The sequence below is a fragment of the Phacochoerus africanus genome, chromosome 1 (genome assembly GCF_016906955.1).
Source record: "Phacochoerus africanus isolate WHEZ1 chromosome 1, ROS_Pafr_v1, whole genome shotgun sequence".
Classification (NCBI taxonomy): Eukaryota; Metazoa; Chordata; class Mammalia; order Artiodactyla; family Suidae; genus Phacochoerus; species Phacochoerus africanus.
Window position 1 is genome coordinate 39,941,415 of NC_062544.1, and position 21,506 is coordinate 39,962,920.

The window sequence follows — 21,506 nt, forward strand, 5'->3', positions numbered from 1 at the left end:
ACCTCTATTATTCTTCATGAGTATTTTCAATTTTCCATGAATTCTTTATTACAAGGGACATGCATACTATTGTGTATATTCACACCAGTTGTAATAGTTTCATACATACAGCAACCATAACTAACTTTTCCTGAACTTGAATCTCATCAAAGAACATCTCTACCACTTCCAAATGTCTAAACCTGCTACACTTGCACGTACTTAGCAAGCTAGAATCGCTGCTTAACTGAAGCCATTAGAATCTGGCCTGTAACTAAAATGCTACCTAGAAATACTTTTATAACACTCAATGAAATGTTCTCCAAATAATGTCTCCAATAGTACAGCCAATTCAAGACATGTTTATTCTAATTTCTGAGATTTTATGAAACTTACCAAACATTCCCAGCAAATTAAGAGGCAGCCTGAGATTCCATGTTTAACTTTGCAACTTACTATGTCTCTCTGGATAAATTAGTCAACATGTCTGGGCCTCGGTTTTCTCAACAGCAAAATGCGAGAAGCTGGAATTGATCTCTAGAAATTTCCAGGGTGCAATAATTAGATAACAGCTATCATGAAAGAGTATTTTGTAAAAATAGCACATCATCTGTCAGCATGTTTAAGAAGAAATAGAACAGGAGTTCCCGTCGTGGCGCAGTAGTTAACGAATCCGACTAGGAACCATGAGGTTGTGGGTTGGGTCCCTGAGCTTGCTCAGTGGGTTAAGGATCCGGCATTGCCGTGAGCTGTGGTGTAGGTTGCAGACGCGGCTCGGATCCCGCGTTGCTGTGGCTCTGGCGTAGGCCGGTGGCTACAGCTCCGATTCAACCCCTAGCCTGGGAACCTCCATATGCCGCGGGAGTGGCCCAAGAAATGGCAAAAGACAAAAAAAAAAAAGAAATAGAACAGTGTACCTGAATACAAGGGTCACTGAAATATGCTTGCAGTGATAATACTCAAATGACACATAGGTTCCATTTATCCCCTTTTTGCTCATCTGTGAACATAAAATTAGTTTCAAATACATAAATAAATATATGAATATATGTAATATATGGGGACAGAAAACTAGTAATCACTTAAGAATTACACAAATATAAAACTCTTAGCATACCCTTTGCAATAGAATTCACTTTCTATCAGCTACAAGTCAATTTTTAAGTTCAAAATGAAAAGGAGATTTTGCACTGCATTCTCTTCAAAGCTTGTCTTGGCTACTACCTTTTCTTTTTTTTTTCTTTTTTGTCTTTTTGTCTTTTTGCCATTTCCTGGGCTGCTCCCGCAGCAAGTGGAGGTTCCCGGGCTAGGGGTTGAATTGGAGCTGTAGCCGCCAGCCTATGCCAGAGCCACAGCAACACGGGATCCGAGCCTTGTATGCAACCTACACCACAGCTCACAGCAACACCGGATCGTTAACCCACTGAGCAAGGGCAGGGACCGAACCCGCATCCTCATGGTTCCTAGTGGGATTTGTTAACCGCTGAGCCATAATGGGAACTCCTACCTTTTCTAGATTAAAAAATAATAATAAAGGAAGCATCCTATTTTTTAAAGAACTGAAAACCATGTACAAAGCATATTCTTAACAGAACATAAGGCACTGAAAGCAAAAAGTGGAAAGATACTCAGGTTTTTTAAACAAATCTAACCAACATACTTTATTTTTGAGACTCTGGCTAGGATTGAGTAACAAGTCTCTTTGCATGGGACAAGGCAATGCAACATATTTCTCCAAATTATCATTTGGTATTGATTTCTCAGAAGGACATGAGTCTGTTCACCTATTTAAAGGAGGAAACAGCTCATGTTTTCTAATTTACAGTAGTCCCCAAACATTTACATTTACATATGTTAAAAATTTAATAAACCAAGAAAATTAAATTAGTTTTTTTGTTGGGAGAAAGTAAGGTTCTTCAAATTAGATGACAGTAATTTGAAAGGTAACTAAAAATGGTTTTGTGGGTTCTACGTAGTTTATTACTATTTTAAAAATAGCTGCCTATAATCTGCTTTGCTTCTAAGATGTTTATACTTACCTAAAATCTGCTTTTCTTTTCTAGGGTATTTGTCCTCTTAAATACAGCAATTGAAAGTTAGCAGCAGTTTAGTGGTTTAATGGTTGCCCCTATAAAAATCTCTAACACAACTTGAGTTTGTTCTACCATATGTATATATGTAAGCTTCTTAATATAAAGGTACCAAATTCATTTTGCATTATCGAAGAAAACTGATTTTCTAACACAAAAATATAAAGCCCATAAGCATTTAGAATTAGTACAGACCCATTTGTAAAATTTTTAAAAGGGACAGCTTTCTTAAAAGCAAGAATGTCCTTCTTTCACTGCCATTCTATTTACTAGCTGAAATCACACATTCTTTTTTTTTTTTTTTGGTCTTTTTGTCTTTTTGCCATTTCTTGGGCCGCTCCCTCGGCATGTGGAGGTTCCCAGGCTAGGGGTTGAATCGTAGCTATAGCCGCTGGCCTATGCCAGAGCCACAGCAACGTGGGATCCGAGCCATGTCTGCAACCTACACCACAGCTCACAGCAACACCGGATGGTTAACCCACTGAGCAAGGGCAGGGATCAAACCTGCAACCTCATGGTTCCCAGTCAGATTCGTTAACCACTGCGCCACCATGGGAACTCCTGAAATCACACATTCTTAAGAAAACTTAATACGAGTCTAAGTAGAGAAGACATGCTAAAAAAAACACAAGACAAGACATGTTGACCTGCATCTTTCCAGGTGAAGCATTCAGAGTTGGAATCGATAGCAAATGATTACCCATTGTGAAAAGAAAAGAAGTCAGGGATAAACATCTTTAAAATTGTCCAGGACATACTTAAAACAATACTGACCTCAAGTTGCACTAATCCGTCTATTAAAGGACACATTCCAGAGCATTGTGCTTTTTTTTTTTTTTTTGGTCTTTTTAGGGCCACACTGCAACATATGGAGGTTCCCAGGCTAGGGGTGGAATTGGAGCTGCAGCTGCCAGCCTACACCACAGCCACAGCAACTCCAGATCCAAGCCATGTCTACGACCTACACCACAGCTCATGGCAATGCCAGATCCTTAACCCACTGAGCAAGACCAGGGATTGAACCTGCATCTTCATGGATACTAAACTGTTCAGCCACGATGGGAACTCCCTGATTATTATGAAAAGGAAAGGTATCTGAGTCTTGGATCTGCAGAAAGGCTGAAATTTAATGCACAGTTGAAATAAAATAATGGGGGTAAGCCTTTTTATCCTCAATCCCAGGATGTACTCAAAATACAGGTGTGAGGCAAGAAGTTAAAGACTAAAGCAAGAATAGAAATGTTTGCTTAATTCAAATCTGTCATTCCACCTTCCAGTACTGCTAAAATCTTTTGGCTATGGAAAGTATTATCTCCTGAACACTTTAGATTTCTTCACTGGACCACCACTAACCATCAGAGAACTAAGCTATTATCATAACAAATTCCAAGATTTCTTCACCTAAAATTGAAAATTTAAACTCCCTCACAACAATGCTGAGCACATCTGAGACACTCAAATACTTTCAAAAGTCAATTATAAGCAACTCAAATATCTCAACTCACAGAAAAACAATAAAAAATATACATGCAACTAGTTTCAAAATTTCTTTTGTATAATTTTTCATTAACTGAAAGGCAGAAAAAGTATAGGATCTATTTCAAATTTGTTTTAGATCATTACTTTAATATGAAAATACATTCAATGAACTGTACTATCATCAATAAACAAAACACCCAACTCTAAAAGTGCTCTTAGAATCACATCTTTCTATAATAATCTCTGCTCTGTAAAGAAAATCAAAATAATCAAAGGCCAGCAAGGTAGCCTAAAGTAAATTAGCTGATTAAAATTTTAACCATCTTAAATCTAATAATGATCACCTTTTATTGCCTTGCTAATTCTAAATCATGAAATTTTAGGTTATGAATCTTAAAAGACCAAGGGAATGTTTATCAAAGTATTAACAGAACTTCTCTCCCAAAAGTAATCAGCCCCCCCTAAAAAAAGCAGCTCCTTTTAAAACTTAGTTCCCACATTCTCCTACAAAAGACCCTAGTTTCTAATTTTTGTTTAGACATTTCTTTAAATGATTATTTAGTCACAAGTAAGGAAACGGTGTTTCAAAACAAAAAAAATGTTAGGGCATGCCAGATCTTCACAAAGGGGGAACAGAGACACACAAAGCCGAAAACAAAAAATATGCATTACTTAAAAACAAAAGGATTGAGTTCCTGCTGTGGCACAGCTGGTTAATGATCCAGCTTGTCTCTGTGGCACTGCCAGTTTGATCCCCGGTCTAACGCAGTGGGTTAAAGATCCCATGTCGCTGCAGCTGTGGCATAGGTCACAGATGTGGCTTGGATTCTATCCCTAGCCTGGGAACTTCCATATGCCCCAGGGTCGGCCCTAAAAAAAAAAAAGACCAAAAAATAATAATAATAATAATTTTAAAAATAAAACACATTTAAAATAAAAATAGGGAGTTCCAGCTGTGGCTCAGTGGGTTAAGAACCCAAGATAGTGTTGTCGAAGAGGTAGGTTCAATCCCTGGCCCCATTCAGTGGGTTGAGAACCGAAGATAGTGTCAGTGAGGATGTAGGTTCAATCCCTGGCCTCACTCAGTGGGTTAAGGATCTGGCATTGCCAAAAGCTGCAGGGTAGTTTGCAGATGCAGCTCAGACCCTGTGAGGCTGTGGCTGAGGCATAAGCAGGAGGTGTAGCTCCGATCTGGCCCCTAGTGCAGGAACTTCAATATGCATAGGTTCAGCTGTAAAAATAAAAAATAAATAAATGTTAAAAACACATTTTTGTTAAAAAAAAGGATATTTTATAATGTTTTTATTACAAAAATATATGCTTCTAGTTTTAAGAAAAATTCAACCATTAAGACAATAAAGCGAAATGTAAAATTTCCCCCAAAACCTCCCCATTCATCTGAATGCCCTTCTCCAGCAATAGTCACTTTTCAATGACTTTGGGTAGCCTTTCAAGGTATGTTTATACACATATATGCAAGACTATCTTTTTTTTGTTTTAAACAGAAATTGCAGTATACTATATAAACAGTTGACTTGTTTTTAAATGAAATATGCTGGTCACCTCTTCTTGCCAGTATATAAAAACCCATTTCCATTTTTTCATGATTGCCTAGTATTCCACTGAGTATTCATAACCAGCCCCCTTCCAATGGAAATTTAGATCGATTCCAGCTTTTCAGTATTGCAAACCATACTTAAATGAGCACTGCTCACTGTACTGAACATCTTTGTACACTAATATCCATGTATCTAAAGGATAAATTCCTAGAATTGACCCAAAAATACTGCACCAAGCATCAGGGAATGCAGCATCTCATCTTCCCACTTCCTCAACCAATTCTGGGTACTGTCTACCCTTCTTTTAAGTATGCACCAATGTGGCAGATGAAAATGGCATGTCATTTTTATTTGGGTCTCTTTTAGTAAAGATGAACACATTTAATGATTTGCATTTCTTTGTGATGTCTGTTGCCCATTTTTTGCCAGGTAATTCATCTTTTTCCACAATTTTTAGGAGTTCTCTGCCACACTTGGGTCAAACATGTTGCAAATATTTGCCCCAGTTCATTGCTTAACTAGCTTCATCATGTTTTCAGTCCTACAGAAATTTTGTTTTTAATCAAGTAATTTACATACTTTTTTCCTTTATAATTCAATTTTCAAATTCCTTTAGGAAAGCTCTTTCCCAGGCAAAATTTTTGGGAAAATTTTTTATATGGCTTCTAAATCATTACTTAAATGCAGTCAATAACATTTACATGTACTTCAGTGATACTCCCTTACAATATATCCTTATTTAACAAAAATAAGCCAACTATGCTTTCTCTAAAACTTCCCATAATCAAGTGATGAACAGTTCTGCGCCAATTAAATATTACTTACAACCACTACACCAAAGGTTTAATTATTTTCCTTTAAATTTCTTCTTAAACTCTAGGAGTTGAAATATAAACAAGCAAGTATGTTTAATTTCTGGGAGGTCCCAATGCTCTGTCCCTTGATCCTTAAATAATCTTCAACAGTACAACTGCAAAATAAAGTCCAACAACTAGATTGTCTGTAGCTGCAATTGAGTAATCTCTACAAAAGTCAATTAATACTTTCTGTACAAACTTGTACTTTTGCAATACTAGAAAACTACTTATGATGCTATCAACACAGTATTCTGACCTTTTCCAGTTCAGGTTATGAAGTGAAATGGAGTTCTACCTCAAATCACAAAATTATAAAATAAGCCTCACATTAGTTCCAATTCAAACCACCACTTGGAGCTAAATTAGATGGTTAATCTAGCCACTCTCTCCCTTCTTCATCAAGAAAAGTCCTGGTCTTAAATTTTCTATCTCACAGTGCCAGCTGCTAGGCATTCAACAGCCTTCCATCTCTAAGCTGACTGGCACAACAAGTAATACAACTTGGAAGTTAAGGAAACTGCCAGAATTCAGAGGAGGAAAAAAGAACATTTTCCACAATATGTACAGCACTTGTTTAGCTGTAAGTGTTTCTGAACGGGCGGTAAACCTTCAAGCTATATGAGAAGCATCATACTACTTCATATCAACCACTGCCAACTCCATTCAGTGGCCTTCTTCCCCTCTGGGGACTATTCAAAAAGTTACTATTTTCTTTTACAACTCACCCAGGCCTCTTCACCAACGAAAGCAGGCAAAGCCCACGCTGTGTGTCTGTCTCCTAGAGAAGATTGCATCTTTTATTTATCGTCCCTTGGCTTTATTTTCACAGTGAATTCCTGGCTTAAATGCAATCAGCCAAGAAACCCTCCCTATGTGCTCTTCTGTCATTCCTCATTGCTTGCAAGCAGAGTCAAGCACAGAGAGGGAGGAAAAAAAAAAAAAAAAAAAAAACACTGCCAGCCAAGCCATAAAAACTCACAAACTCTAGTTTGCTATACTGAGAAACTATGGATGTGTTTCAATCCATTTCAACCAGGCAGAAAACGAAAGGGGGGGGGGGTGATGCGCTGTGTAACATGAAAGAATGTTAATTAGATTTTTTTAAAAAATGGATGGATGGATAACCTCAGAAGTTAAATCCTCCTCTAGATTTAGGAAAGGGTATCTCACCTAGAAAAGGCAACACTGGGGGCTGCCTTAGAAATAAATGACCATGCAGAAAATCACATTTGCAGATTGCATTAGAATTCAAATTAACCAGACAGGATTAAAACAAATCTTAATTCTCTCTTGGGGCCCCTACCCAGACCCCCACCCGACTCCCAAAAAGAAAGATAAAAGGAACTAAGGAAAGAAGATTAAATTAAAAATCAGAGACAGTGACGCTTGCAAATCTCGCCCCATTCATTAGGAAAAATATTCACCACCACAATCTAAATAGACAGCAATATGAGAGGGAGTAGAAAATACACTGCTTGCAATTAGAGCAAAAATATGGGGAAAGGGGAGCTTCACTACAGCATTGTTCTTTTCAGTCCAGCTCAAACACCCATGACTATAGCTTTAAAAAAAAAAAAAAAACTGACCAGAAAAACACACTGGAAGGTGGGGGGAGGGGGGGAACAGAGAAAGCTCTTAAAACTCGGTATTTGAGAAAACTCTCATGGTCTGTCAGAGAAAGGAGGGCTGTGCAGCTTTAAATCACAAGTCCTTCTCTCGCCTTTGTCAAATATCTTCTACTTTACAAGCCCTGAAAAGAAATAGAGACTCTTTTGTTTGGTTTCCCCTTTTCGGAGGTGACAGAAAACTGAAAGGAACACAAATAAACCTGAAAATGAGAACAAAGTGCGAGGTCGTGCCCGGCTGCCAGGCGGTAGCTCCGGGCGGGACGCGGGATCAGCCTCGGAGCCCCTCCGCCTCGCGCTCCTGCAGCCGCCGGCCGCGAGCGCCGGGCCGTCACTGCTCCCCGCGGCTCGCACGGAGCACGACCCCCTGCCCCTCGCGCAAAGAGAACTCTGGCGGGAGGAAACCCGGGCATGCCTCGGAAAGGGGAAGAGCCAGCCGCTCCCGGCCCAGCTCGCGCCCTTTAATTCGGGGGGCGTCTTCGGCGGGAGAGATCCCTCAGGAGAGGCGTCCAGCCCGCCGCCCGCGCGGCTCCCACAGGGCAAGGCGCGGAGCGAAGGACATTTAAATCCCGGGGCGACCGGCGGAGCTCGTCCGGGCCAGCCCAGACGCCGCAGCGACCCCTGGAGCGCCGCGGCCGCCAGCCCGTCGAAGCCCTGAGAGGAGCGGCCGCCGAGTGGCATTAAAATGTATTTTCCTCCCCTCAAATCGAGGGGGCGGGGAGGGAGGGGGAGAGGAGAAAGAAAGACGCTCAGCGAGCCACAGACAAGGAAAGAGAGGAGAGAGAGCATAGAGCTCGGCCCGGCCGCCCGCTCGGCCCCGGCCGGCATTGTCTGTGCGGCCCGCGCCCCCTCCCCCGCCCCGCACGGCCCCGCCACACACACCCTCCGCCGGAGCCCGGCCGTCCGCCGGTGCCTTTGTCCACATTCACCCCCCAAAACAGGCGAGCAGGGCTCCAGGACATGCTCCGGGGGAGGAGGGGGAGGAATGGAGGGGACCGGGAGCACCCGACACCCACCCCGCCGACCCCGCGGCGGGGCGCGTCCTGCTGATTCATTTCCCACTCGCGCTGGCCCGTCCGGGGAGACAGGGGGCGGGGAGGGGCGGGGAGGAAATGGGCGCTCCACTCAGGAGGACTGTCCGGGCCGGTGAGGGCACCGGGCGGGGTGCGGGCGCGCGCTGCGCTGAGGGGCTGCCCAGAGGGGAGGGGGCGGGCGCCCCCCTGAGGGACTGACCGACGGACAGACGGCCCCCAGACTGCCCTGTGACTCACCGACTTGCAGGACGTTGTCGACGCAGCCGCTTTCCAGCAGCGCGATGCCCCGGCGGAAGGGCAGCCGTGTCTCATCGCCGCCGTCCGCCGACCCGGCGGCCCCCACCGACGGGGCCCCGGCCCCGGCGGCGGCGGCGGCGGCGGCGGCGGCGGCCGAGGTGGCGGCCGGCGAGGACGAGGAGCCGCCGCCGCCCGCGCCGCCCGCGCCGCCGCCGGGGCCGCCGCTGTCGTCGCCGGGGCCGCCCGCGGCGCCGCCGCCGGTGTTGAAGGACGAGTACATGCAGATCTCCCGCTCGCTGCGGGGGAAGGACCAGTAGACGATGCGGCGCTGCACCGGCTCCGGGATGCGCTCGAAGCGCTCCTCCACGCGCTGGAACGGCCACTTCTCAGCCACCTTGCGCGCAGCGATGTCCAGCAGCGACTCGGGGCTCTGGGTCTTGCCCGGTGGCAGCAGCCCCAACGCTGCGCCGCCCCCGCACACCGCTGCCGCCGCACCGCCCGCCCGCGGGCCCGGCCGACAGGCAGAGCTGTAACCGCCACCCGCTCCTCCGCCGCCGCTGCTGGCCCCGCCGCCGCTGCCGCCGCCGCCGCCGCCGCCCGGCCGGCAGCAGAGCCGTTTCGCGGGAGGAGGCTGCTGTCCGCGCTCCGCCATGACCGCGCCGCTTCTAACCCGACAGCGGAAGTGCCGAGACCCTATAAACGGCACAAGGAAGCGCGACACGCACACGCCGCCGCGACGCCACGCTGCCATCTAGGGCCCGCCGCTCCTTGTATGGGCACAAGAGGCGAGGCCTTCTCCGTGACGTCCTGGCTGAGGCGGGGCACCGATAGGGGGACCTAGGGCCAGGGGCGGGCCCTATGCAAATCGCTGGGCTGAAACATAAATAGAGCACTCCGCGGACACCAGGGTAGCGGGGGCGGTGGGGTTGGGTGCCGGTGGGGTTGTGAGAATGTCAGGCTGCTGTGACGCGGAGGGGCGGGGCTCTGGCAGGGTTCCCGCGGGAGGGGGCGGGCCGCCAGGCCTGGCCTAAGGTGGGTGGGTCTTTGCGCCCCTAGCCTACTCAACTTACCCCTCCAATTCCCTGCCATCCTTTGATGTCCTGCAAGTGAGGACGCGCCTCGTGGGTCGCAGCGGGGAGGGAAGGGGAGATAGGAGGTGAGTAAGGAGGAGGTGTCCGAGCTAAATGGAGGGCGGGGCCGGTGGGTCGATGCCCCACCCCCCCATCAGAGCCTGCCCGCCGGGGGAAAAGCCTCTGGGCGGAGGAGGCGCTTTCAAAACAAAGAAATGCGGCGTGGAACCCGGGGGACCGGGGTGGAGAGGAAGGCGGAGGAGGTGCGGCTGAGGCTGCCCGGCCGCCCGCTTCCCCTCCAGTCAGACCGGAGGAACTCCCCCCACCCCCAGCCCAGGCTGCGGCGCCGGAGAAAAGGGAGGAGGCTGCGTTCCGCGGCTGTTTTCCAGTTCACTTTTGCAAACCTAGGCGGAGGAGGAGAGCACCAGCCCCGCTGCCCCTCGTGGCTGCAGTGCACCCAGCCCCGAGCTCCGAGTCCGCTCTGTCTCGGCTCTTGAGCCTGCCAAAGTGTCCGATAAAGCGCAGAGCGCTCCGAACCTGCCCAGTAGCAGTGCGATGTGCGTCCGGAGCCAGCCACAGCCGCCCCGCCCTCGCGCTTCCTCAGCCCCGCGGGCGAGGAAGCCGGCCCGCTCGCCGGCGCGGAGCTGGGGAACTTGAACCGGCCCTTGTCGCCCCCGCGGCCGCGCTGTGGATACACCAGTCCATGCCTGAGAGTGATCGGGCTCGTAGTGGAGGGCACCCGGGGGCATTGGGTTTAGCAAACACACCTTTGTGAGTACAGACACCACGGGCGCGCGCGCGCGCGCGCGCACACACACACACACACACACACACACACACACACACACATCCCCTACAGGCCCGAGCGCACAGCCCAGCAACTGCAGACGGCGCGCCCCGGCTGCTCCGCAGCGGACGGCGGCTGCGAGCGCGCTTGGTGCGCACTTGAATCTGGCACGCCTCGGCCCCGGGCGTCGGGCTGAGGGGAGCCCTGGCGCTCGGGACGTGCGCCGCGCTCTCTGCCGCCCCGAGCGGCCCATCCTCCAGGGTAAAGGCAGCGTGCAGGGAGGGCGAACAGAGGGCACAGCTTGCTGGGGCCAGGGCCAGGGTAGAAGTGGAGAGTCCCAGGCTGAACCAGGAACGCTGCGGACATTGTTCTTCGCACTCAGCAGAGCTCCGTCGAACCTGGGTCCAAGACACAGACTTAATTACCACGTTAGAGACACCCTTACTCTTTGCCCTGCCTTCTGTTTTTGCTGTAAACCATGTCACTGATACTGTCGCTGTTGTAGAAGATAAACCCTATCCCCTTTGACACTCGCATCTTTTAAGGTTATTGGAGGAGAGCCACCTGCCTGCCTCGTCGCTTGGATTTAAAGGGGTAAGAGTGCTCCTGAGTTTTAAAAAATCGTCCACTCAGGGCCGGGCCCCGGAGACCTAGAGCTCCACGTCTTGGTTCTTCCCCTCTTCAGGCCTCACCAAGCCCCAGACTGCAGGTTCCCAGGGGACCTGATGCTGGCCGACTTTCCATAGCTGCCTTACTTGTTAGGAAAATTTTGGTGACATTATGTTTTTGTATATCCATCTGGTATTTTTCTGGGCACCTCCTCAATGCTTAGGAAAAGGCCTGGGCAGAAAACTGGAAGAATATCTTTATGGGCAAAAGGGAGGGGGAAGGTTTTTCCTCCAGTTGTTCCATTTCTGGGTTTCTTGAAAAATAAAAAGATTTTAATTTTTAAAAATATAGGTGATAAAAGAAGAAAGTCGAAAAGTAAAATGTGGCTTCTGTTCTATCCTCAAACAGTAATGACAGGATTTAGGTTTGTGTAATATTGTGTAGATTACCAAGCATTTTCATACACATACAGGCAGAACCGCTGAACTGGAAAGTTAAAGATGACAAAATTCATACCTCTAGACAGGATAAGTGACTCATTCAAGATCCTGTGAAGTGTCAGTGGAAGAAATTAATTCATATTGGACAGGAAAGTAGACCTCTTTGGCAGTGCCTAATGTTTAGAGATCTTGATTTTGTATTGAACCAAAGAGACTGGATTTAAGGCATCATCCTACACTGGAGGGATTTCATTCAACTCTCTGTTCAAAGATGAATCCAGAGCCACCAACTCAACCTAACCCAATTTTCCCTCTCTACTAGTCTCTCTTTTTTTTTTTTTTTTTTGGTCTTTTCTGTCTTTTTAGGGCCACACCCACAGCATATGGATTTTCCCAGGCTAGGGGTCTAATTGGAGCTGTTGCCACCAGCCTACACCAGAGCCACAGCAACGCCAGTTCCGAGCCATGTCTGCGACCTACACCACAATGCCAGATCCTTAACCCACTGAGCAAGGCTGGGGATTGAACCCAAAACCTCATGGTTCCTAGTCAGATTCGTTTGTGCTGTGCCACGAGGGGAACTCCTCTACTAGTCTTTTATAATGAGACCACTCGCTCTGTCTTGAGCTGTCCTCCTCTCTCTGGTTTTCCTGACACTCTTCTGTCCCTTCAGTGTCTCCATCTCATCTTTCTCTGCCTTATTTTTAGGTTTCTTTTCTGCCAAACTGTTTAATGGACACCCTGCCCTGAAGCTTATAGAGGGGTCCTCTTCTCCATTTTTAGTGGCCTGCCCCTTGGAGAGTTTCCAACTCACAACCGTGGTCTCTGCTTCAGTTCACTTATTTCTTCCTAGTGGCCAGCACCTTTTACCATTGTCACCTGAAACCCAAAATACCATATTTCCCAGAAACCAGGTTCTCTTACTTCCCCTAGATTGTTATTACTCTTGTCACCTGATCACAGGCCCCCGAGATTTATTCTTCACCTTTGCCTGCAACTCCCATATAGGTTTACTTCCCACATAATCTATCCCAGCCCCTCTCACTCAGTCAGTTATTCTTCCTCTTCACTCTGCACAGCCTCCTCACTGAAATGTCTGTATAACCTTTCCTCCTGCAAATCCTCCTCCACCCAGCTGCTGTGCTTCCTAAAGTGTAATTCTCGTTGTGTCACCCTTCTGCTCATGTCCCTCTAAATGACTCCCTACCACCTACTAGGAAAAGTCCAAATTCAGATATGATCTTGACCAAACCCAAATTTCCAGCCTCATCTTTACTTAAAATCTCACAGAACTTCCAGTTCCTCAACAGGAATTCTATTACGTCCCATCAGGACTTCTCCCTGTTCCTCAGACATCATCCCAACCTTCCCACTCTGCACATTTGTTCAAAACGTTCCTACTACCTATAACCTCTCTCTCTCTTCCCTTGTGACTTGTCAAATTCCTACCCTTTAAGGACTGGCTCAAATGCCACTTCCTCTGGGAAAATCTACCTGGATATGTGATCTCTCACTCCCCAAGCCCCTCTAACATTTTGGATCTTTCTTGTGACATTTATACCGTTTTGCCTAGCATCACAGCTATGTTTACACTTGCTTGAGACATTCATCTTCTCTCTCTTCCCTGGTTAGAAATTCTCAAGGGTTGGGATTACGCCTTAGCCATCTCTGCAGTCCCAAGTGCCTAACACTGCACTGCAAGGCTTCTGTCTCCCCAGAGGTCAGCTGTGCTCATGAGCCAAGGGAGAAGTAAGTGACATTATGTGATCTTTGGCTGATACTTTTGCCACGTCTCATTTTTGAGATATTTACAATGGGTTTTTTTTTTCTAGTGTGTAAAGAAATTATTACTAAATTATAATTGCCCTTTTCAAAGAGGCCCCTACCCTAGGGACCACATCAGGGCTAGAGGCCTCTGGTTATGCTCCAATGTTTACCATTAGGCAATGGTAGGAAATCAGAGTACAGAGAGTCTGCAACTTCCCAAATGCAGTGACTCATCATATCGTATCACACCACACCACATCGGCCAGTGTGGTCAGGAGCTAGGCTCTTAGGCAGACTTCATAAATAGGACTCCCAGATGCTAAACTCATAGCCACAAAGAAGAGAGACGACCCTCTCCCCCAGTACCACACCAAGCACCTTGCCCTTTGCAGTTGGATGCATCAGTAGATGGATAGATAAGGAATTTATTCAAAAGCAACAGTGGAGTCCCAGCCAGACATCTATCATGGCTCCTTTACCCGTCTTTAATCTAACCATAAAACTTTGAATTAAATTCAGTAGGGATGTATCAAATTCCTAGAGCAGTGGTTTTCTAAGATACCTCCTTAGAATGCCCCAGAGCACAACACACAATTTTGGAGCTGGGAACCAGAAATTAACACTCACTCCCCACATGAGTCTTCTTCACCCTCAAGGTTGAAAACTACCCGTTGGTGACAAGAACTTCACACAGTCCCAGCACTTAAGAGGAGGCCAGCAGAAAGAAAGTGGCTTGGCCTCATCACTATTGCTAGTCACCTCAGCTAATTAAGAGAATAATTTGCCATTAATGGGAAGATTCCAAGGCATGAGAATCAGGTTAGATCTAAGGAACCTCAGGTCATTCGAAGATAGACACAAAGTTATTTCCATTTCCATGCTTTTCCTCACACTAGGATATACTTTTTATATTATAACCAAAGCCAATTATGGTTCCTGGGATAAAATTAAGTTGTTTAGAGAGGAAGAAAAACCTAAAATAGAGTAGTTAGCCTATGAATTAGGCATTAGTCTCCCCTTCAGTGGAATGACAGAATTCTATGTGGCTAAAAAAGAGTGAAGAATGAGGTATCGGAGATGACACTTCATCAGGGCAAAGTGTCCAATAACAGGGAAGAGTGCCGAAAGAATTTCCCTGGTCAATCATTTCCACCGAATAGATTATTGGGCAAAATAAAAAGTGGGCAGGTAATGATCAACGCAGAATTCATCAATTTAAAACAATTGCTCCATCTTTGAGGAAGGGGAAAATCTGATCCATTTTAACTTTGTTAAGTTCCAGAAAAATCAAACCACTAATATTTCACTATTATTGTTAAGGGACTGGGTGCAGACACAGTGCTAGGTCCTTTATAAGCAATAACTCATTTGGAGTCTCCCCTCCCCCTAAATAAGAAACAAATAAAGAAGCGGAGGCTCAGGGAAATTCACCAAAGTTTATTTAGCTCTAATCTGGCCAAGCAGGGATTCAAGTTCAGTCTGTCTAATGATAAAGTGAGAACTTTTCCCATTATCCAGTATTTCCCCAACTTGCTAGATCATAAGAACAGCCCTGTGTACTTGTTTAAAATACAGATTTCCTTTACCTTTCTCCTGGAGAAGGCTACGGTGAGACTTGGAATCTGTTTTTAATGTATGCCCTGGATAATTCTTCAGAATAAGCAAATTGGGAAACATCATAATTCCATGGCCATATTATCACTTAACTATTCCACAGTTTCATTCCTTAAAATTTACCCTTATCGAGTTTTCTATAATTGTAGGAAAGTGTATTCAACCACAGGTCAACCAACCAACCAATCTTTTCCATCTGAGAGATATCTAAGAACAGTGTATTCTCTTAAGACAAAAGCGTTCAAAGTTGCAATCCGGAGTTTTGAAAAATAAATCATTACATCTTCAACATATACAAAAAATCAGGTTGGCAACTGCTTATAAATTAATTTGCTTCAAATTTTATAATTTGGACAATAATTCCTCCCTCCAGAGGTAAAAGGTGTTAGCTTTTGTTAAATATTAGGTGATCTACTCTTGTTAATTTTTCGCAAAAATATTTTAGTGTAAATATAGTCTGTGTACAATTTCAGTATGTGAAAACTGACCAGAGTATTATTCTGCTATTCATTCCAATCCAAAGTGCAATAGAGAATGTCTCATCAAATGAAACCACCTCAGAACTAAAATGTCTAACAGGCTTCCAACATGGCTTAGAACATAGTGATAGCCAAAAGAAATAGAAAGTGCTACAATTAATTGTAACTTGTAATCTTTTCCCTTTTTAATAACTGTAACTTTTTCGTAAGTATTTTGTTAAGCTTATCACAAGATAGACACAAGAATACTATTTAATTGAATAACATAAAAAATATTTACTTCCATATTTATTTACCTGTGTCAATAATTTTTAACAATTAAAACAATTTTAAACAATTAAAAAGCAGCACTATGGAAAAATCATAACAGGAAATGAATGATTTCCTCAAAATTGCATCAGTCTGTCAGTTCACTCTTTACAGATATCTCTGGTAGGTGCCGTGGCAGGATGAAAACACATTTATGATATTAAATGCTACAGTATGAACCTATTCTCTAGGGAGACAAAAGATGCTCTGGCATGTACGAATGATGCAGTTCCAGAAAAGAATGTCATCTCCCAAATCCTGTGATAAACATATAGCATGAGCACTTTCCAAAGTGGTCAAACAGTATTTCATTCATTCTTATTCCCATCAGGAGGAAGTAAAGACATACAATTCAGACAACTAAGTAACTTTAGGGGGCACCTTATGCCTAGATGAAGATTTATTTGCATTTAAGAGACAAGCATGAAAATTAAAGTTAAAAATGTGAAAGCCAAACTTATAATGTATTTATTAAGGGCATTTTATCACCTACGATATTTTTAAATAGTCAAGAACTCATTCCTTATCAAGAGTAGCATCATGACAATAAAGATATGAAAGTGTCACTTCCAATGACTTCGTTCAAACCCAGAATTAAATAACTTGTGAAATGAAGCAGTCTCAGCCAAAGCTGATATGTCAGATATTTTTTCAACCTGAACTCAATATTAACTAACACCTCTACAGACCTACACTGCAATGAAACCATGGTAATGCAGAACCTTTATAAGAACCATCTTGAGGAGTTCCCATCGTGGCTCAGTGGTTAATAAACCCAGCTAGCATCCATGAGGATGTGGGTTCAATCCCTGGCCTTGCTCAGTGGGTTAAGGATCTGGCATTGCCATGAGCTGTGGTGTGGGTCGAAGACACGGTTCAGATCTGGTAATTGCTGTGGCTCTGTAGGCCAGCGGCTACAGCTCCAATTCAACCCCTAGCCTGGGAACCTTCATAAGCTGCGAATGCAGCCCTAAAAAGACAAAAACACACACACACAAAAAGAACCATCTTGAATTCATGAATAGACAATTTTCCCAAATAACTGAAAATTTGCTTTTGATTACCAAAACTTTTTTTTTTTTTTTTTTTTTTTTTTGCTTTTTAGGGCTGTATTTACAGAACATGGAAGTTCGTTCCCAGGCTAAGAGTTGAGCTGGAGATGCAGCTGATGGCCTATGCCATAGTCACAGCAATGCCAGACCAGAGCCACATTTGCAACCTACACTGCAGCTTGTGGCAATGCCGGATCCTTAACTGAACAAGGCCAGGGATCAAATCTGCATCCACATGGATAGCAGTGGTGTGGATACGATGGACACCAGTACCACTGAACCACAACAGGAACTCCCTCAAAACTCTTTTAAAAACCTTAACTCTGTAGTCTAAAATATGACTTCCTTGACTCCTTAAGCATAAGGTCTCACTATAACCATGATGATGTTGTCATGATCCACTAAAGCATGCGAGATGGTTTGTCCATAACTAAAAGCTCCAGATTGCTTTCATTCTTTCTTTCCTTCTTTCTTCCTTTCTTTCTTATTTCCATTTTGTTTTTACTTTTTATGTCTTTTTTTCTGCTAATTTTTTTGGGTCTCCTCCTCCACAGCTGTGCTGTTCCCTGTTACTTTTAATTATTGTCATATAACCCCATCCCTCCTCCCATTCTGAATTATTGCTTCCCATTTGCTGTGGCTTTGGAACCAAAAAACCCACTTGTTAGAATTACATGTAAAATAAGAATCAACTAAGTTCTTAATTAGAACATACCCTCTGGTTAAAATATACAATCTTTGTCACATTTCTTTGGCTTCTAGCAGACTTCCTGGGTCCCAGGTAAGTCCCAGATAAAGGGGAGATTAGATGATCAAACTCTGGCTTCTGAGGGGCAAATATATGATGATCATTGAAATTCATAATGATGGATCTGAGATGCTTATTGAATGATCATACATAAAACATCTCAAGTACGATTTAGGTTTGAAGTCTTCATAAAATTACAATCCTTCGAGGCTTGGTGGCTCACATTTGGAATTTATGACAATATCCTGATGGATTTCGGATGAACCAGAAGCTGCCATTCTGAGACCACATATAAGAGGGGCCTGTCATGCATTACTGTTTCAGCTTGAGTTCACCCTGGAGTGAGGCGGGTTAGAGAACAAAATCCTCAACAAGCCTGCTCTGTAAGACTCAAGGCTGTACACTGGAATGAGCTGAGTCTTATTCACCTCTCCAGCTGGCCTTGCCCCAAGTGCATTCTGCTCACTCTCTGGGGCTCAGCCAGCACAGGCTGCTCAGGCCTGCTTTCACTTCCTTGAACACTTGAGGCTCACTTCCCCCAGAGCGCCTTCGCCCAAGAGTTCCCACTGCCTGGAATGCTCTCCCTCCCCAGGCCCAGCAATCACTTTCCTCCTACTCAGCTTAATCATACTTCCTTAGGAAGCCCTGGCCGCTCTGACAGGTCAGCTATGCCTATTACACACTCTTGTAGTTAATGTACTTCCTCTAGGAATCCTTCCAGAGTTGTAATTTTTCGTTTAGTTGTGTATAGGACAGACTACCTAGACAATAGTAGGTGCTCAATAAATATTTGTTCATTCCATGGAAGGGAGGGAGCAAGGGCACTTCAGCCAGACTGGCCTCCTCCTTGTTGTTAACATCATGGCCCTCCAAGAGAGCAGTTGCCAACATCTCACTTTCACATGACCACTGCCAAGGCCCATGGGTCTCTTCTTCTCTTTCAAGAATAGAATAAAATTTATTCAACAAACATGTGGCTGCATGCTCTGAAGCTATTACCACTACATTCTGGACATTGTGGCATTATTCCAAGCAAAGAAATAAGAAAATCTTCTCAGACAAATTTCAAAAACCTTGCCATACTACCATACATGCTCCCTATAATATTTGTCCTTTGTTAATTCTATTTTTCTGGGGTTTGTCTCAAGTTTTGGTAATTTCCATTTTTCTGGTTGCCATGGAGATAATGATCTCTTAGAGATTAAGAGGGGGAAAATATCCACTCTTTGGGGTTTTAGAGTTTCTCCCTTTTTATCAGGTTTGTGAAATGAGAGAATATTTTTTTGGAGGCAATGCTTCTGTGACATCAATAAATATTTTTGTGTCTGTAATGTGCCAATCATTGCTTTCTGCCAGGAATGACCCCACCTCCAAACTGTTACATCGAAGACATATGTGCCCCTTCCCAGATGTAGCCTCTTGGATTTATCCTTAAGACAAATTCAAATTGCTGAGCATGAACGATTAGCTCTAAGAACCTTTACCTTCTTTCCTCTAAGCACCTTCATAACATTTCTGATATTTTATTAGTTCTTCCTGACACACGGGAAAATTAAGTTACGAAGAACCATAGTATAAACATGGTCACTTTCATTTTTTCTTTCACTATTTCATAGGTAGATAAAAATTTCTTAACTGCCAGAGCAAGAAATAAACATTAGATGTTGCCTTTTTGTTGTTGTTGTTCTATAGTCTTAATGGCTGTAGTCTGAATAGTTGTTAGGCCTACTAATTAAGTTCTTCATAGAAAACTTGCTCAGTAGTAACTGAAAATTTTGAAAAATCTGGAAAAGGAAGAAAATAATTTACTTGTTTCCTGAAGAGGCAAATATCCTCACACTTCTGTATCTTCTCAGAATGGCTTTATTTCTTTTAGACTTTGAACTTAGAACCTATGTGTGTGTATCTGGCTATATAAGACTTGATTTTTAACACACAGAATATCCTATGTTGTAATTTTCCATATCTCATGTCACTAGAAAGTTTCTAAGTTCCCTGAAGGACAGATATGGGTGATTCTCTAACACTAACTCCTGCTTTGTTTCTGTGTCGTTGCCTGGTCTGCTGCCTCTTCTGAACTATCCAAGGCATCATCCTCCCGTAGAGCATCCATTGGACAGAATGCTCCCCATCACACTTCCCCACCCCATTCTCACTACTTTTCCTTGCCTGAAATTCTGGCTTTAGGAATATCCAGAGGAAGCTTCTACCTTAAAAGTGCATTTGAGCAAGGCCAAGTCTCCAGACTGAAGATATCCCTCTCATTTCTCATTTCAACCATTAGAGATTTAGTTCTTTTGGATTTTCATAAGCCCCCTTCGAAAAACATCAATACCTGGAGTTCCTGTTGTGGTACATCGGAAACGAATCCAACTAAGAACTATGAGGTTGCCAGTTTGATCTCTGGCCTCCCTCAGTGGGTTAAGGATCTGGCGTTGCCATGAGCTATGGTGTAGGTCGCAGATGTGGCTCGGATCTGGCATTGCTGTGTCTGTAGCATAGGCCGGCAGCTACAGCTCCAATTCAACCCCTAGCCTGGGAACCTCCATATGAGGTGGGTGTAGCCCTAAAAAAGAAAAAAAAAGAAAAACATCAATATCCCCTGAAAGGCAAAGACTTGGTCATTATCAGTGTACAATCCCAAGGGATTAGTTAAATGGACTCAGTGTCAACCCCTCTGCCAATTCCCATAGAAAATTAAATTGAGGACAGGCCCTACAGGGTGGTGCTAATAGGGAGAGGATTGCTAGGGTGCAGGTGGAGGGTGTTGAATGAACTTTACTAATTTCACAATGTTACCTCGGCTTTCACGCTCTTCACCTCATGGCTCTCCTTGAAGTTCTTTTTTCTTTTTTTTTCCTTTCCCCCACATTGTTCCACCTTTGTTCCTCTTGCCTAAGTTTATCTGTGTGTGCAAATATCTCTATATATGCCCAGGTCTGTCTTTGTCATGACACCAAATTTTCTAGCAATGTAACCATAAAAAATTAATTCAGGCTCCTTGTTGGATGATTTAGGTATTTTCAGCTTCATTAACAGCTAATCACCACACAATGGATTACTCAACCAGGGTTTGCAATATGCCTCCAAGGTGGCTAGACTAACTGGAATGATCATGTAAGGGGACTTCAGGAGGGTATCATATACACACAGCTATTATGTCTTTGTGGGAACATGCATTTGCCTATGAATTGTCTGTGCATGTTCTTGGCAGTTCCTCTTTTTATCCTCTGTACCCCACCCCCACCCCACCCCAGCCTCTGCCAGATCTGCCTTCAGATCCCTCAGTTTCAAAGCCTCCCAGAAAGAGGTGAGAGCTTATTCAGGTCCAACTGCGTCCTGAGAGGAGCGTCCCAATGTGCCCGCAGGTGAAGCAGACAACTGCACCTCAGCAGGGTTCAGAGTCAAGCTGGGAGGTAAAGATGCATAGCTGGAAGGCTTGGAAAGGTGCCACTGGGGACACAGCCAGGTATTTTGCCACCCTCAGAAAATTCTCCTCTTGCCCTGCCCTAAAGGACAAATTAGCCTCACAGAAGCATGACTCTGGAGCTACAGTTTTATGTGGGCTATTTCTCCAAGCACTGAAAAGACTCTGGTAGGTATGGGGGTTGGTTGGTGTGTGGGTTATGTTGGTATGGGAGACAACAGGACCCTCCCCTGCCTCATAGATCCCCTGCTCCAACACTGGCTTTGACCAACTGACGTCAGCTTGGCGGGAGTGACAGCAAATAGGGGTAGGGCACTCGGTGCAAGCCTCTGCCTCCACATGTA

The 21,506-nt window shown here is 44.7% G+C and overlaps 1 protein-coding gene across 1 annotated transcript in view; it reads right to left on the reverse strand.

The window, feature by feature from the left end:
- ZSWIM6 (zinc finger SWIM-type containing 6) overlaps positions 1 to 9,512 on the reverse strand; it is a 203,956-nt gene extending 194,444 nt beyond the window's left edge. Inside the window, exon 1 of the mRNA XM_047754552.1 lies at positions 8,861 to 9,512. Coding sequence (XP_047610508.1) covers positions 8,861 to 9,512 — 652 coding nt within the window. The remainder of the gene's footprint in view (positions 1 to 8,860) is intronic.
- Positions 9,513 to 21,506: the final 11,994 nt, after the last annotated feature.